General features: G+C 38.7%; 1 protein-coding gene across 1 annotated transcript; it reads left to right on the forward strand.

The window, feature by feature from the left end:
- The first annotated feature begins 130 nt into the window (after positions 1–130).
- On the forward strand, positions 131–5847 carry si:ch211-107o10.3 (uncharacterized protein LOC407663 homolog). The gene is made up of 7 exons (XM_037757935.1): positions 131–410; positions 1559–1699; positions 2174–2365; positions 2633–2794; positions 4223–4339; positions 4832–5036; positions 5304–5847. Exons 1-7 carry the CDS (start codon positions 335–337, stop codon positions 5398–5400), a joined length of 990 nt encoding a protein of 329 aa, XP_037613863.1. The 5' UTR covers positions 131–334; the 3' UTR covers positions 5401–5847.
- Positions 5848–17276: the final 11429 nt, after the last annotated feature.

A 17276-nucleotide genomic window follows, 5' to 3' on the forward strand; every position in this document is an offset into this window, starting at 1 on the left:
CCCAGCACCACAAACAATTTTGAGGATGTGCATGTTTTCCTCTCCTTGATAGACTACAATAGTTGCCATGACATGATAAATCGAAATCTTATTCTGAAAATCCCAGCCGTTGCTCAACATCACGCGCTCACGTGCGCACAGGGAGTTGTCTTTAGAGAGCAGAGAAACATATTATTATATAAAGGTTTTGACAGCATTTGACGGTCTTACCCAATGAACTGCGTGGTGTTATTTTAATCTAAAGGGACACATGTTGTACTTTTGTGATAATATTTCCTCTGAAGCTTGTTGTAGTTGTTGATGTTAGTTAATAATTAATTTAACAGGATACAATATGCAAAACTACTTAGAGACCATCAGGGAGTTTGCAGAGAGGCATGCAGCCGGTCTCACTGTCGCTGTTGTTGCAGGTAAATACATGATTGTATCATTTTGTGTGTGCAATGTGTTGAGAGGCATTCATTGTAGCTGCTGCTCTGTTTGTGTATATTTAGATATATCAGTGGAAAAGCTACTTGAGTCATAAGAGGGAAGTATTTCCCAAATATAAAGGACATTTTAGTATTATCACTGACAATACAAGCTGATTATAATTTGTATTAATAATCTGTAAAGTAATTTAAGCTGTCAGATAAATGTAGTGGAGTAAAAAGTATGATAATATTTCCCTCTGAGATGTAGGGGAGTAGAAGTAGAAAGTAGCAGAACATGGAATACTCAAGTAAAGTACCTCAAAATTGTACTTGTGTTATACTGTTGTGTTTTGCAAAAGCATTATTTGCTGCTCCTGTTGGAATAAAATAATTGTTAATTATTTCAAGATTCAAGATGTTTATTGTCAAACCGGTTATACAAGTACAAGTAAGTTAAGTAGCAAAAAATAATAAATTAAAAATAAAAATAATAGTGTATTTACAAATAATACACAGTATAATAATAAAGGAAGTACTTGGCATATAGTAACTATAGAAGCAATATATATATATATATATATATATATATATATATATATATATGGGAGCAGTAGAGGTTGCATACTATAAAAATATTGCACAGGCATTTGTTTTTATATATTGCACGTATTGATTTGATTGAAGTATTGCACTTGTTTATTGCACTTTTTGTGAGGGAGAGTGTTGTATGATTTATCTTGTTAATTATTTAACCGCAAAGTAGTAATGTGTTTTTGATACCTTCACTTTTTTTAGCATTAAATCATACTGGGATATTTGCTGAAATTGATTGGATGTGGCACAGCTCTACCTAGAAACATGTTCAACCAGCCGCCACTGATTGTCAGAAATATATTTAATAAGCCTAATCTCTTTGGATCTCAAGCCACATCTGAATTCTCAAAGCAGGGTTCAACTCAGTATCTTATTCTCCTGTTTGGGAATTAGTTTTATCGACAGCTGTTCGTGTCACATTAACAAGGTCCAAGAAATAACAGTGTAAAGAAATAAATAGAACAATAGGGGGAATAAAAGAAAATGATACTTGCAACAAGGCTTATCACACTGAATTTGATATTAATGTTCTCATTTGTTTTTTCTGTCAGGGGCAGGCGTACTGGCCTTGCGTAGGTGGCTGGCTGGGGGAGTGTGTCGGAGCAAGGTCAGGCTGGATGGGAAAACAGTCCTGATCACTGGAGCCAACACTGGCATTGGGAAGGAGACGGCCCTGGATATGGCCAAGCGAGGTGACACCCTAGTAGAGTGGCTTTGGATTTAGAATATAATAGAATAGAAAGCTTTATTGTCATTGTATTAAATAAAACAAGATTCACAGTTGCCACTTCTGGTCAGTGCTTTAAAACAAATACTTGACAAGACTAAACGAGGCAGGTAAAACATATAACAGGTAAAACACACACAGTTATAAAGCAAATAAAACAGGTAAAGTAGATGTAACAAATAAATATAAACAGAGGTATTACAGTAGAGGAATAAAATAGGTAAAATAGATGTAATATAAACAGAGGTAATTGCACTTGTAAAATAGGTAGAGTAGATGTAATAAATGAAATGTAAACAAAGGTAGTTGCACTTGAGATGTATATTGCATCAAAGGATATCCTAAATTTACTGCTACCATGACTACTAATCCACTACTTCTTCCACTATTACTGTTTGAATGTTAAATACATTGACATTGTTTTTATTATTTAATCAAGGAGCCAGAGTGATCCTGGCCTGCAGAGACATGACCAGAGCCCGCATTGCAGCTGACGACATCCGGCAGCAGAGTGGAAACGGCAACGTGACGGTGAAGAAGCTGGACCTCTCCTCACTGCAGTCTGTCAGGGACCTGGCCAAAGATGTCCAGGAGAACGAGGAACGCTTAGACATCCTCATCAACAATGCCGGTATTTTGCCGTGGTTCTGATGACTGGAAGAATCCAGTCATCAGCACTGTGTTATTATTGTTTACAATAATAATATATATATATATATACTGTAGGTGCAAATTCTAGGTGGGGCATAATAAGTGCATCAAACAGACTTCATGGCATACAGTGCGATGGAGCACTTTTAAATTACATATCACTGATCTCAGTTTGGGGTCAACTGATGGTGGAACGAGAGGTTATGTATAAGTAAGCTTTATGTTAAGTGTATTTATTGATTTTTAGGTATCATGATGTGTCCTAAGTGGAAGACCGAGGATGGCTTTGAATTGCAGTTTGGCGTAAACCACCTGGGACATTTTCTCCTCACCAACTGTCTCCTTGACCTGCTGAAGAAGTCAACTCCAAGTCGCATCGTCATCGTCTCCAGCCTGGCACACGAGAAAGGTAAAGACGATGTTCATAGCTTTAATTATATCTCAGAATCAGAATAAGGTTTATTTGCCAAGTACATATACACAAAGAATTTTTCTCCAGTTTTATGCATCTCGCTCAACGTACTTACACAGAAATAGAAATAACAGCTAAGGGACAAGGACAACAAAGCTGGACAAATAAACGTGAGGAATAGACAGGACTGTTATGAACACAAGTAGAGAAAAATAAGTGTATGATATTATATATAAATATATATACAGCGGGTAAAATAAGTGTTGAACACGTCACCATTTTTCTCAGTAAATATATTTCTCAAAGGCGCTATTGACATGAAATTTTCACCGGATGTTGGTAACAACCCAAGTAATCTATACATACAAAGAAACCAAAACAAATAAGTTCAGAAATTAAGTTATGTGTAATAATGTGAAATGACACAGGGAAAAAGTATTGAACACATGAAGAAAGGGAGGTGCAAAAAGGCATGGAAAGCCAAGACAACAGCTGAAATCTATCAGTAATTAGAAAGCAATCCAACCCCTTGTCAGTGCAAATTAATTTCAACTGGTTCAGTCCCAACTGATGGCCTATAAAAAGGTGTCTCATGACCAAGGTGTCACACAAGAATCACTCATGATGGATAAAAGCAAAGAGCTCTCTCAAGACCTTCGCAACCTTATTGTTGCAAAACATACTGATGACATTGGTTACAGGCGCATTTCTAAACTTCTGAATGTTCCAGTGAGCACTGTTGGGGCCATAATCCGGAAGTGGAAAGAACATAATTTCACCATAAACTGGCCACGACCAGGTGCTCCTTGCAAGATTTCTGACAGAGGAGTGAAAGAATTATCAGAAGAGTTGTCCAAGAGCCAAGGACCACCTGTGGAGAGCTTCAGAAAGACCTGGAATTAGCAGGTCAAAATCAAACCTGAGCAATGCATACGACTAGTTTCTCCATACAGGAGGCGTCTTGAAGCTGTCATTACCAACAAAGGCTTTTGTACAAAGTATTAAATAAATATCAGTAAGCGTGTTCAATACTTTTTCCCTGTGTCATTTCACATTATTACACATAACTTAATTTCTTAACTTGTTTGTTTTGGTTTCTTTGTATGTATGGATTACTTGGCTTGTTACCAACATCTAGTGAAAATTTCATGTCAATAGCACCTTTGGAAATATATTTACTGAGAAAAATGGTGACGTGTTCAATACTTATTTTACCCGCTGTATATATATATATATACATATATATATATATATATATAAAAAGCACCAATGACCAATAATAAAATAAAATGTCTATATAAAAGTCAAGTGTTCGGGTAGTGGTATTAAACTTTGGTTGGTTATGACAGCTACAGCTTACATGATTGTTTCTGGATTTCAAAATGTAATTTCTGCTTAAAGACTTCACTGGATTGCTTCTTGCAGGCGAAATACACTTTGACGACATCAACCTTGATAAAGACTACCAACGCAAGACGAGCTACCGCCAAAGCAAGCTGGCCAATGTGCTCTTCTGCAGAGAACTGGCTTCGAGACTGCAAGGTAGTGTCCAGTGCACGCTGTGTAAAACGAAGAAGAAGGTCCGCACACTGTAGCTCCCTTTAAGTGAAATTTATTGGCACATCTTAGTGTCAATAAATTGCACTTAAAGGGAGCTACATTGTGCGGACCTTCTTCTACGTTTTTTTATTGCTGTCTTCTACTGGTCCAGCGCCGGCCTACTACGGTTTTGGATGTGCGCGACCACCTTACATTGTTTGTCAGTGCATGCTGTGTCCCATTAATACGGCATTGTTCAAATATGTGTAATGCATGCTATTATTAATCAGATACACTGTAAGGGTAAAGTTGACGGGGAATAATCACCTCAAACAGTCCCAGTTTTTAATTTCTAAGTGTAATACAGTACAGATCTCTTGTTAGTTTTTAGTGTTCTTTTGTTTATGCCTTGGTGTTCATGTGTTATGATGTTTCATGCATTGTAACTACCTTTTGATTTGACGGATCTCTCTCTCTTTCCCTCCCTCTCATTAGGCACTGGTGTGACAGTGTACAGTCTTCACCCGGGGGTCATCCGCACCGAGTTAGGCCGCCACTTGATCCCTACTTTAGCTCTGTGGCAGAGGATCATAGCCAAACCTTTTATATTGCTGATCAAAAGTCCCTGGGAGGGAGCTCAGACCAGCATCTACTGCGCTGTAGATGAGAGCCAGGCAGACGCAAGTGGCCTCTACTACAGGCAAGTACCCCTGCAAGAAAAGTCACCAAACAAATATATATATAAATATATATCATAAATAAATATATAAACTTCATTAACGGATTTTCAGTTGTCTGGAATTTAGTACACTTTGTGTGGTTTTACAGAATGACAATGAAATAATAATTTATGGCATATTAAATGGTTTATTTCACAAGCTTCTGCTGTGATACATCACATTAGATTATAAGAACACTATATCAGACTCTTAGTGATTTTCTCCTTCTATTTTATTTCCTCGTACAGTGACTGTGCCCCCAAAACGCCGGCGCCACAGGCCCTGGATGATGCTGCAGCCAAGAAGCTGTGGGACCTCAGTGCCTCCATGGTTGGTCTGGCTTAAACCCAACAGCCTGCTCCGCTGCTTGCGTCATGTACTCCTCCTGCTGGAGTCAGCTGATTACACGGGTGAATCAATCGCGGCAAATGGGGTTTTATTATCTAATGGGTAAGGGCATTGCATTAAAGGTACAGTGTGTAGGATTTGGTGGCATCTAGTGGTGGAGTACCTCTCCGCTAACTCCTCCCTTTCTAAGACTGCGGTAACGTGAGCTGGCGAGTGCAAAACCGTGGTAACGCCGTTCACCTCGCCCAGAGGCCTTCTTACCATAATAACACTACTTTAGGAGCAACGGTAGTCAGACGGCGGCCCATGTTACTGAAGTTTCACGAGCGTGTCGGAGAACTACGGTGGCCTTCAGGTAACGTAAAAACACTATAGGCTCTCTCTAGAGACAGTGTTTGGTTTGTCCGTTCTGGGCTACTGTAGAAACATGGCGAACTCCGTGAAGAGGACTCGTTCCCTATGTAGATATGAAGGGCTCATTCTAAGCTAACGAAAACACAACAATTCTTAATTTCAGGTGTTTATACACTAATGAAAACATAGTTATGAATATTATACTCAATTTCTGCTAACAGATCCCCAAAATCCTACACACTGGCCCTTTTAAAAATTTGGATTTTACTTGTTTTAGGTCTAAAAGATTTGATGATGAGTACAACATTTTGCACTATTTAATCTCAGACTCCAGTCAGTTGATTGGATATTAAACCTAGATGTATTACTTCATCTTTATATTATGCAGATTTTGCATTATGATTTGCGCTTTATTGTATATCCATGATATGCTGCTATCAAAATGGGGCACTTACTTGCTTTTTAATCTACCATCTTGGCTCGTTGCTTGCATTAAGGCTAGAACCTTGCCCATCGTTGTATGCATGTGTGTGTGTGAGTGGGTGAATGAATCGTAAAGCACTTTGTCCAGTACGGTAGAAAAGCACTATATAAATGCAGTCCATTTAGCATTTTATTGAGCAATTGCTTTTTTACATTTAACTTTTTGATTTGGAATACTAAAATACTTTATAGGCCAAACAGGCTCACATTTTTTCATCATGTGATTTGTGCTGCAAATGCCAAGAGACTTTGAAGACTTCAAACTGCTGCTTTTATTCACGGCATCATACAACAATTACCAACATGCAGTAAAATGAATGTATAGTTTATATAATCAATTCTGTATCAACCTCATTGCAGAAAGATCCATAAAAAACACGTAAAGCAATACTACATTTTCCTAAGAACTACAATGAAAGGACGATGACAGCCTATATGTGCGTACAGGTTGAGGAGGCTGATGGGAAGTGACCTTATGTGTTGGCAGAGGCGAAAAGATTGTCGCACCTCCACCAGGTGTAGAGAGGGAGTGGACGCCTCGGGGCCAGAGAGCAGTTAGATAAGTCAGATCCAGAAGACTCGTCAGCTTACTGAACGCCCTCTGTGTTTGTGTGTGTGTGTGTGCGTGTGTTAATAATGTGTGAATAATGATTTTCTTTCGTTCTTTGAGGTGACAATTGAACTGCGTGCCTTTTTTTAACCAAACTTGAACAAAAATGAACAAAGTGTACAACAGGGAACCATCAGCAATGTAATACTTTTGGCAATAAATGTCTGATTAAAAGTTGTTTTTTTTCTTTTCTGGCAGTTATTCAGTAACAGGTGCAATAACTAAAACTCTTACATATATATATTTATGGAATATTGATGGCTGTAAATGAGGAAAAACAATTGAAATATAGTCTTTTAGAATCACATCATGAGTTGCAGAAACAGATAGAGAATCCAGGTTATCAGCACATTTAAAATGACGATTTGTTCAAAAGGTGTGAATCTTTCACCCCATGTTGTGTTTGAGAGCAGTTAATGCTTCTTAAGATATGGCAATGTCAGTCTGAGCTCCTTATTGGAAGCTCGGTTATTTACAAGAGTTTCCCGAGAGCTCTTTTAAATGAAGCCAGATGAAATTATAAATTATATAAAAGGGAATTAGTTGAAATAGTTCAGCTCTCATGCGTACCACTTTTTAACTGTGAATCAACAGCTTTGCTTGTGTGTCATTTTCACGTTTCATATCAGAATGGGATTCACTTCCCATGAATTTTTACACTCCTGTTTTCCAGCTTTCAGTCATTTTTATCTCTCAGTTTGACGTTATATATTCTGATCTTTGTAACTATCCATTCAGTGAGCTGTAATTTAAGAATAGCAATGACAAGGCTGCATGTTCATGGGTGTGAAAATCATGTCAGTCTGTCGGCATGCATCATTAATTACTCACCTAATCTTTGTATTCCAGTTCATCAGTTGCATCAACATGATTATGTCAGTCATGCTATATCATGTCAGGATGTCAGAGTTCACTTTTAGCCGGCTGGTTTCTCGATTTAATGTCAGGGGAACTGTGTTTTTTAAGAACACAAAAGTGAACGTATAAACTGTTTCTGCACAATAACTGTATTACATTTTTATGGATCACACCGGTCTTGCCTACACACTGCCTTTTTTTTTTTTAGAGAGAGAAATGCATAATCTTGCCTGAAGCCGCACCTGCCAAAGATTGTAGATTTCTGTCATATTCTGGGAAATATGACTTAAAACCAGGTGTGCTCAGAGCCGCCTGAAGGGAATCTATATGTCTCAGTTAATATCCTGTACTGTCTCTCATTTTTACACGACAGAAGTGCAAAGACAAAACTCTCCACTTTTCTTTTGTCTTTGGATGAAAAGTACAACTCAATCTAAAAAAAAATTATTTCATTATGTACAAATCATAAAATAGATTACAATGCAACCTAAATGTTAGTGCACTTACAAACTTCACATTTTAAAATGTATGACATAAAGCTCTTCAAAAAGCAGGAACTTACAGTTCTAGTCATCCCTCTAAAAATGATTAAGTAGCAAAAGCAAACATCTAAAACACAAACACTAATAAATGCCTTCACCGATTATGAACTGAGTGACTGAATCACCCCGAGGCTCTCTGACTCAGATGTTGTCTCTCGGTATCTGTAGGTAATGTCATGCACATGCCCTTATCAGTTCTCCGTCCAACGGATACAGAATCTATAGCTGGGCTGGAAAAGTGATAAGGAGATGTGAGCGACCACAGTACCTCAACAGCTGTTACAGTCTACCACACTGAGATGGAGGACCTATTGTTAAGTGAGAGGAGTCCTGAGAGGTTTGAAAAGTCGCCATCCATGGGCATCCCTTCCTTTGATGTCCTATAGGAGATGAGTTCTTGCGGTCGGAGCAGATGTTCTCTCATTTCCATCATTCAGCCGCTGAAGATAGATGAACCTGTCATGGAAAAAACAAGTCCCTCTCTGTCTTTTCCTACCATCTCTGCCAGCTGAAACCCGCTCAGGTCCTCCCGCAGCGAGGAACTAGTTAAGCTTTAACCCAGTCAGAGTGGGTCCCTGCAGCAGTGGCCCCTCACTGTTTGACTGCTGACAAACTTTTGAGACACACCCCATTGATGAGTTTTATTTCACTGCAGCCCCGCCTGGCTCGGAGGGATTCCTCCGCTGCCATTGGTTCACGTTCAGAACTCGCCATACCTGCCCCCTGGCTCTGGTGGACTGGAGCCAAATAGTTCTTCCAGTTGTCAATCACGGGGAGATCAGCCAGTGGGATGAGAGAGGCCAGGCTTGGCGGGTGTGTTCCCCACCACAGGTGTGGCTGAGAAGCACATTCCAATATGTACATACCTGTCAGCTCCTCTGGTATTCAGCTGCTCCTAGAAAGACCTCTGTTGACCACTCGCGCTCCCCTTTCCTCCTCATGGGGCCCACGCAGAGGGAGAAGGAAATAGCTCCTGTTTCAGTCGCACAAACAAGCGATTTACTACCCATACTGTGTTCAATTCTGTCTAAAAGTATTCCTTTAAAGTTATGATGCACCATTCAGGAGTAAAACCTATGTCACCAGCGATATGGTCAATGTATAGACTCCCTCTGTGCCTCGAAGGCTGTTTGGAGTGTAAACACATGGGCGTCACTATAAGCACAATATAGTAAATAAAGGCAGCGCTATGTTTTTACATAGTATTCCAGTAACCACAGACTCCCATCTCCTTTCCATTATACAGCCTGATATGTGGAGTCAGTTGGCGTACAGGTGCAGGCAGTGGCATGTGTCTTTCCCCCCCAGCGGAGAACATCGGATCATCTCCCTCTGGAGATCATAAAGCCTTAACGAGAATGCGTGTGAAGTTGAGGTTTTTGGGTTGTCTGCCCCCTCTGGTATGCAGGTGTCTCTCTCTTTCTCTATTCCACCCATTTTCTTTATGTCTTCATCTCTCTCGCCCCCTTCATCTTGCAGTGGATCCCTCTCTTTCTCTCTCTCTCTCTCTCTCTCTCTCTCTCTCTCTCTCTCTTAGAGTACAGAACGAACAGTGTGTGCCTCAGGCAGGTGTGGGAATGCAGGTTTGCAGCATTCACTGGGCCTAAAGCAGAGCCGAGCGGAGCAGCCCATGCCGTGATTACCTTTGGACGAGTCTGTGCATGCGTTGAGCTGAATCAGAGGAGCCACAGTGACTAAGCTCCTCTGTGTCGCCAGTCAGTTACCTACAGTACAGTACAGTACAGCTGTAGATCGCATCAGATCCTGCTTGTTTATTTCAAAAATATTGCTCAACTCAGAAACAGGCCTGTAAGCCAGTTTGTGTCCTGTCCTCACTCAGACAATAAGAACCTCTGGTATATAATAAGGTGCTTTAAGTTACCTTGATTTTAATCATCGGTTGCAGTTTCATTTTTAATAGTTTGATGCTACCATTTCCGTATAACATAACATAAGAACATTTCTTTCAGCATTCTTTCAGTCTTTTTCTGCAACCGTCCATAACAAACCCTGAAACAGTAACAGTAGGAGTACAGACAGTAGTCACATAAAGGATGAGCTAAAGTATCATTTTATGGACCACTGTCGTTACGTAATTCAAAACTAAAAATTCCTAATGGAGTAGGAGACACAAAAGATGGCATGCCACTTAACCACTTATACAGTCCTAAATTAAAACGTGCAAATCTCAGAGATGGTATGAATACAGTAACTACAGCTGAACTTCAACTTTTTTATAAAGTGTATAATAAGGCGGTAAAAAATAAGGTGCTTTAATATATGGAAATGGTAGCATCAAACTATTAAAAATTATACTGCAACCGATAATAAAGATAATAATATCCCAATATTTACTTCTGATAATTGTCGTGCAATCCAAGTGATGCAGGAGTTTAGTAACAAAGCATCCCGACTGTGAAATAATCATCAGTTGTAGCTCTGTGTGCATCACTGATTTTTATTTTTAATATGCTGACATGTCCGATGTTGGCTTTCATTATTTTCTGTTACGTTTATGTGGCACTATGAACCAGAGTTTGGTTTTGTGGTTGGTGCACAGAATTTGTTTACAGTGTGGAGTAAGGAAAAGTTGACTAAACATGAAAAGAGATAACCAACAGCAGAGGAGCAGCATAGTGGAGTTAAACTACTGAAATGGTACTGAGAAAATTAGAAGTTATTACACCACGCAGGGTCGTACTGTAAAGGAGAGGGTGTCGTATCCTGCACAGATTATAAAGCCCCCCGAGGCAAATTTGTGATTTGTGATTTTGGGCTATACAAATAAAATTGACTTGACTTGACACCATGAAATGTGCTTCAATTCAACGATAAATAATTATAATAATAAAATGTAATCATTATCAAACTTTGATAATCAACATTTCAAGGATAAGTGATGTACGGACACAAACACCTGTAGCTATGGTGTAATATAATAAAATCCACTTCAATAGTCTTGCAATAAATATTACATATGCAGCTCAATGTTTTAATTTAAAGGGAGACACACTGTCTGAGAAGTGTTGATTCAACTCTCTCATTTTTAAGGTCCTAGTTCGGGATGTTCTGTTGGACTGCATTATATTGTAAGATTTCCTTTATTTGACCACACTCTATATATATTTTTTTAACTTATCTTTATCTTTAACAGCTCAAAAGACAAACATAAGATTGTTTTATCACCGTGATACGTCATTACTTTTTCTACGCTTTCAAAAAATCTCACATTTTTGAGAATCACTCATAAATATGATTTTAAAATTGCTGACATGTTTCCACAAGTCCACTAGAAAATGATGCATTAGGTCGGTTGGGGTTTTTCAGAGACTACAGTTGATTTCCATGTGCTCTGTTTCTGTTGTCGTGCGTTGTTCTGTGTGTTGGTATTACTTTCTTCACGGCACTACTCTCCAAAATCCCAAATTGTTATTGGAGTTTTATAACAGTTTGTTAATAAGAGGTCTAACAGACAGATAGACCTCCGCTGGGAGTAATGTCATGAATAGGAGAACATACTGAACATTATGTGAATGTTTGTCAAGCAAAAGGGAAATATACCGTATTTGTCCATGCACTTATGTAACTTAAAAAAAAAACATGGAAAAATATGTTTTGCCACCTTTATCTAATGTTAGAGCTCAGTTTGTGTTATCACTTTAACACTTTTCTACAAATTGTGTTTTGATAAGATCACAAAAAATATATATTATAAAATGTTAAATGTAAAATGTTGATTTTTCAATTATTATTATTATTATTATTATTATTATTATTCACCTATAATGCAGTGGGGTCGGTGGGATCCCAAACAGTGATGCAGTAAAGTCAATGTAAACAAAACACACAGGGTTAATATGGAGGTTGGAGACCTCAGCAGGAGTTACCTGTGGGACACATCACGTGTGGGTGAAATAAAACGTACATAAATAAAACAACCCTATGACATGGTAGTTTGACCTTCTCACTCATAAATCTGTTTGTGTTTGTGGGAAGAGAAAGAGAGGGCAGGTCAGGATCAGGATCGAGATCGGGATCGGGATCAGGGGTGTCTGTAAGAATTCCAGGGCCCGGGCTGGGAGGAGGATTTTCAGATGGCTGGGAGGGGTGTTCGGGCCCTGAGGCTGTATTCTGTCACCGGGGATAAAGATATTGTCGAGTGAGCACACAGACAACAGGGGAGGTGCTGAGTCAGCTGTCCTCCTGGCTTAGCACACGCTGCGCTGCGCCGGACGCTCCGCCGCACGGTTCCCATCAGCTCCTCAAGTCACGACTCCCACGTTCCTGTTCAGAGAGGCAAATTCAAATATTCTGACTGCTTTAGTTAAACAGGCACATTTAAAAGCACTGAAATAAAACTGAGTCTCAAAATTCCTTTAAAATAATGTTTTACACCATAGTACTTTCAATTATAATTTTGAATATATTTTACTCCTGGGAAAAATGCTGTTCAAAACGACACAAATTAGGCTTTTAAAAAGTTGTATTTGCTTTAAAATGCCATGAAGGGATATTGTAATTAAAAAAGACAACTGCTTTGTCATTTAACATTAGTGTGTGGAGCTTAAACATCTCATATTTCAAGATTAGTCAAAGACAAATATCAATTTAGTTTTGTTTAGGACTGAGTTTCAAAAGGAAACAAAGGAGATTTTGATTAAATCTTTAGTTTGTCTTATTAAGGTGGTTAAATCTTTACTCCTGAGTCTTTACGTATTCCTCCAGTTGGTGCCGTGCAGCTTTAACGCGCAGCCCTCTTCCGCCTGGTTTGACACACGCTCTTGATATTTTGTGATGTCTTAACATACCATCCGGAGAGGAAGGGCTGCAGCCATCTCTGCTGGCATTGTTGTCGATTATTTAGTTGAGTTCCTCTCGTCAGTGTGAAAGTCTGGCGCTAACCAAACAGGCCTCGGCCTCTCTTTATCCGGTTCCGGGGTTTGTGGGAACATCAGACTCCGGGGCCACTCATGTGGACTAGAGGAGATCTGCTAAAACATCTTCTGTCCCTCACTGGGATTAGAGAGGACACATTCCTGACCCCTCGGCTCCCACCGCTCTGCTTCACTTTGTTCACATGTGTGTGTGAATAGATGTGAAAGCATGCATTCAAAGACAAAGACACAATCAAAGTTCAATCTGAATGACCATAGCAGGTCATTACCAATAAAAAATAGTAGTAATGATATCAATTGTTAAGATGCTAAGATGAATTTCCAAATTTTATGCACCACTTTCTCAAACTTATAAAGACAAAATCACCCGCTAATATTTACAAACCTCTTACTTAATAAGTCAAACACACTCCATCTAATGGCAAGTCCTCCAGAGAACACACACGACATATTTGATCTGTTACACACTTATAAGTTCAGTTTAAAACACATCTAAAAACATGTTACTATAATAGGGCTGAATGCTTCGGAGCTTCTACCGTTGCCATGGTAATCAACCTCTAAATCAGTATAGAGAGCTCCAGGGATGATGTATTTTTGTTGGCCAACCAGGAAGTTAGCATCGCCCTGGTTCCCTCGACAAAAAGCCAATGGGATTTTTCCATTGGGTTTTGGATTATTGCAGAAAATAAGCTCTGTGGCAAACACACGTTTTGTTCAGCAAGATAATCTCCACAGATGAACACCACTTTTATGATTTTTGAAGTGTAAATTCAAACGCCAGAAGTAAAAAGCTAAACGTTAGGCTATAGACGAACTACACCACGGTCGCATGAGAGTGAGTATACACAACGAGGCTGTAACGGCAGACGAGTCGGTGTGATGGCTTTTAGTAGTCTCATTTAGCCACTTGTTAGCAACCGTCTTTTTTAATTTAAGTATTTATTGATGCATTTTATGTCGTAGAACAAAACTTTAAAATCTCTTCAGCTTTGTTAACAACAGACCTTATTTCAGGCATCTAACTAAAAACACATTAAAAAAACACATTGACTTCCAGACGAGGGAACCGGAAGGGCTAAAATGCTAAATCATTTACGGGTTTTAGGACTCATTCCTGTAGCACTCTATTCGAATGCTTTTTTTTTCTTATTTGTATATATATATATATATATATATTGTATATACTGTATACAGTATATATAGGTATGTAATAATGTATAAATCCCCAAATAACCCATGAATTATTAGTTATTCTCAGACAGATATCGCTGTTTGTCGTGTGTAGAAGTGTGTGCGTACAGTAGACTGTCCCAGGCAATGAAACGGGGGGATGGAGACAGACACACAGAAGAACATGTCAGCCTGCTGCGCTGCAACACGAAGCTTCAACTGCATTCAAATATTTCTCACCGAAGCTTCGAAGCCCAAAAAATGGTATTTGGGACGGCCCTATACTATAATAAACCAGATTACAACTAAGCTTTGGAGCACTATTCTATTGCAATCGATCAAATCACACCTGCATGACAGAGCACAAAAACTCAGCAGTCAACTTAAAAGTTTTATTTCATGACTGCAGTACAGTGAACTGATGTTGGGTGAAAACAAGAGAATACGCCAATCAAAAGCAAAGTACGGTACAATACTTTACACCAGTACTGTAATTCACATCAACTTGTTTTCCTCAGCTTCATGTTTCTGACTATATGAGGCCATAAAATGACATCCACACATCACACGCGATGTTAGCCGTGGCTGGCCAGGCGGCGGGGGAAGTAGTACCCCCTGGCGTGTCGAATCCTCCGCTGGATGGACTCCAGTGGAATGTCCCCGCATGCTTCCTGCAGCATTGCTGAAGGTTTCTCCCACTTGTGAGGATTCCTGTCGTACACCTTCTTTTGTCTCTCTCCTGTGGTTACTATATGATCACCTGGTTACATTTTAATGGTCTTATACTCACTGCCATTTGTATTTTTTGTGCTGACCTATTGGACTGTTTTCAAGGCAGACATTTTGATTTGTCATAGCAGAAAATGCACAGGTGTGTCGCTAATAACATTAATGATGATTTCATTCCAATCGAGTGTTCGTGACAGGAAACAAACGTGCACAATGGCAGCAGAGCCCTGAAACCAGAAACATAATTAATGTTATTAGTATCACTTGTGTTTGTTCTGCCATGCATGATGTGTCAAAATGTTTTAACAACCACTCCTTCTTTGACAAAGGGAATACAATATGACAAATGCAGGACTCACATAAAAACGTTGGTGTGTGGTTGCAGCAGAAGAGAAAAGAGAGTAGTAACAACATGCACACATTCACCAGCTGAACTGCAAAATAAGGTTTTCTGTTGACAGTCATCACAAACTTTACTGAAGCTGTTCGGGGTTAAATATACATATCAATATCAGTTGCTGAACGGAAGTAGAGCACTGGATTTAACATATTGTTTAAATATTTGTATTTAGATTGTCACTTCGGCCTTTAATCTCATCGTTCATGTACCATTACATGTGAGAAATTTAGGTACATTCCGTGATGATCATTTTGCTAATGCTAATTTTAGCCTCCCTGACATAATGGTACTACGTTGGACCCATCCAAGGATGCTTGCTGTTACTATGTGACACAATTCATAAAGTTTCCCTTTACAACATGAAGCAACCATAAAGCCTGACAAAATATACAAAAAAAACTATCACACACACACTCTCACATATTCATGCATTATCAGACAACCAATAGATGCACTTCAGTCAGTCAACATGTCATTCTGTGGTGAAATGAGTGGAAGAGGTTAAATAACCTCCAAGTATTCAAAGCTGTTTTATTCATTTAGAGAAAGGAGGGGGAAACATAAGTTAATCTATCCTGTAGCACTGCCAACCCATATAAAGGGCAGATGAGATGGTGTGGCACTGGAAAACTTTAAAAAAAAAGGGATGTTGAAGAACTAACAGGAGTAGAGCAAAAAACAACACTTATTAACAGAAGTTTATTGAAACATCGGGCGAAAAATTAAACTACATTTAAACTGAAACAAAAGAGCACCAAACAAAAGAAGGCTGCAGCCTCACAGCCTTTCCCCTTCCTCTTACTCCAGTGAATGAGATTTTACCTTCTCAGCCTCACCTAACTGTAACCTACCACCTGCCCAGGTATGTCAGTATCAGGTGAGCTAAGACAAACAAGCATCCAAATTCACACAGAATAATGAACCGACCCTTAATACAAGATCTCTAAATTACTGCTGACATTTAGATCTATCTATGGGCTCCTACAAAAAACAAAGTTTATTTTATGATGTAAACTTAAGTATAGTTCAAGTATAATCCCAAGTATACTTTATGTAGTATGCTAATATCAATGTACTAGTAGTATACTTGTAAGTTTACTACTTCAATACTTCTTGGGACTAAATTCGCCCACTTTTTAGTTTATTAAAGTATACTTTTGAGTAAATGTAAGAGTAGTAAACTTTGAGTACAAAACAGGTTTACATCTAAGTTGTATTTTATACTGCAACTATAATATGAATTATACTACAAGTGAACTTATAGGTGTACTGTTAGATTACTAGTTATATACGTGTAGCCCACATTTTAGTTTAAGAAAATACACTTTAAAGTATACTCTCAGTTTAATAGCTTTTACTGCAAGTTTACTTGTAAGTTTTCTTTAAGTTAACTTATAGTACTTAGCCAAATATACTTAGACTTTTCTGTATATTTTTCAGTATAAGCCAAATATACTTAAACTTTTCTGTATACTTGTAGGTATAAGCCAAGTATCCTTGGACTTTAGTATCATTTTGTTAAGTTCATCTCTGATAAGTACATAAAAAGTAATTTGAAAGCATACTCTCTTATTTTAAGTTTTAAAAGAAGTGTACTAATAGCATACTTGAATAAACTTCTTTTTTGTAACGGGGAGACCTATCTTACCTATCTTACCTATCTTACCTATCTTACATCGTGCCCAGCCCGTCCCTGCGGACATAATGAGGCAAACCTGTTTCCACTTTCCTTGATTGAGCTGCTGAGCAGCTGATCTACCTAACAAACTAACAGGTAAGAAGGACATCTGCCTGAACTTGATATTACAGTAGTAAACTCAGGAGCCAAA

This window comes from Sebastes umbrosus, chromosome 2 (genome assembly GCF_015220745.1).
Source record: "Sebastes umbrosus isolate fSebUmb1 chromosome 2, fSebUmb1.pri, whole genome shotgun sequence".
In the NCBI taxonomy this organism is placed as follows: Eukaryota; Metazoa; Chordata; class Actinopteri; order Perciformes; family Sebastidae; genus Sebastes; species Sebastes umbrosus.

Bases quoted from the DNA above. Each gene is read 5' to 3' on its own strand.
- si:ch211-107o10.3 (XM_037757935.1), top strand. From the start codon at position 335: ATGCAAAACTACTTAGAGACCATCAGGGAGTTTGCAGAGAGGCATGCA. The intron at 411-1,558 runs GTAAATACATGA...TTTTTCTGTCAG, and splicing joins CACTGTCGCTGTTGTTGCAG to GGGCAGGCGTACTGGCCTTG. The intron at 2,366-2,632 runs GTATTTTGCCGT...ATTGATTTTTAG, and splicing joins CATCCTCATCAACAATGCCG to GTATCATGATGTGTCCTAAG.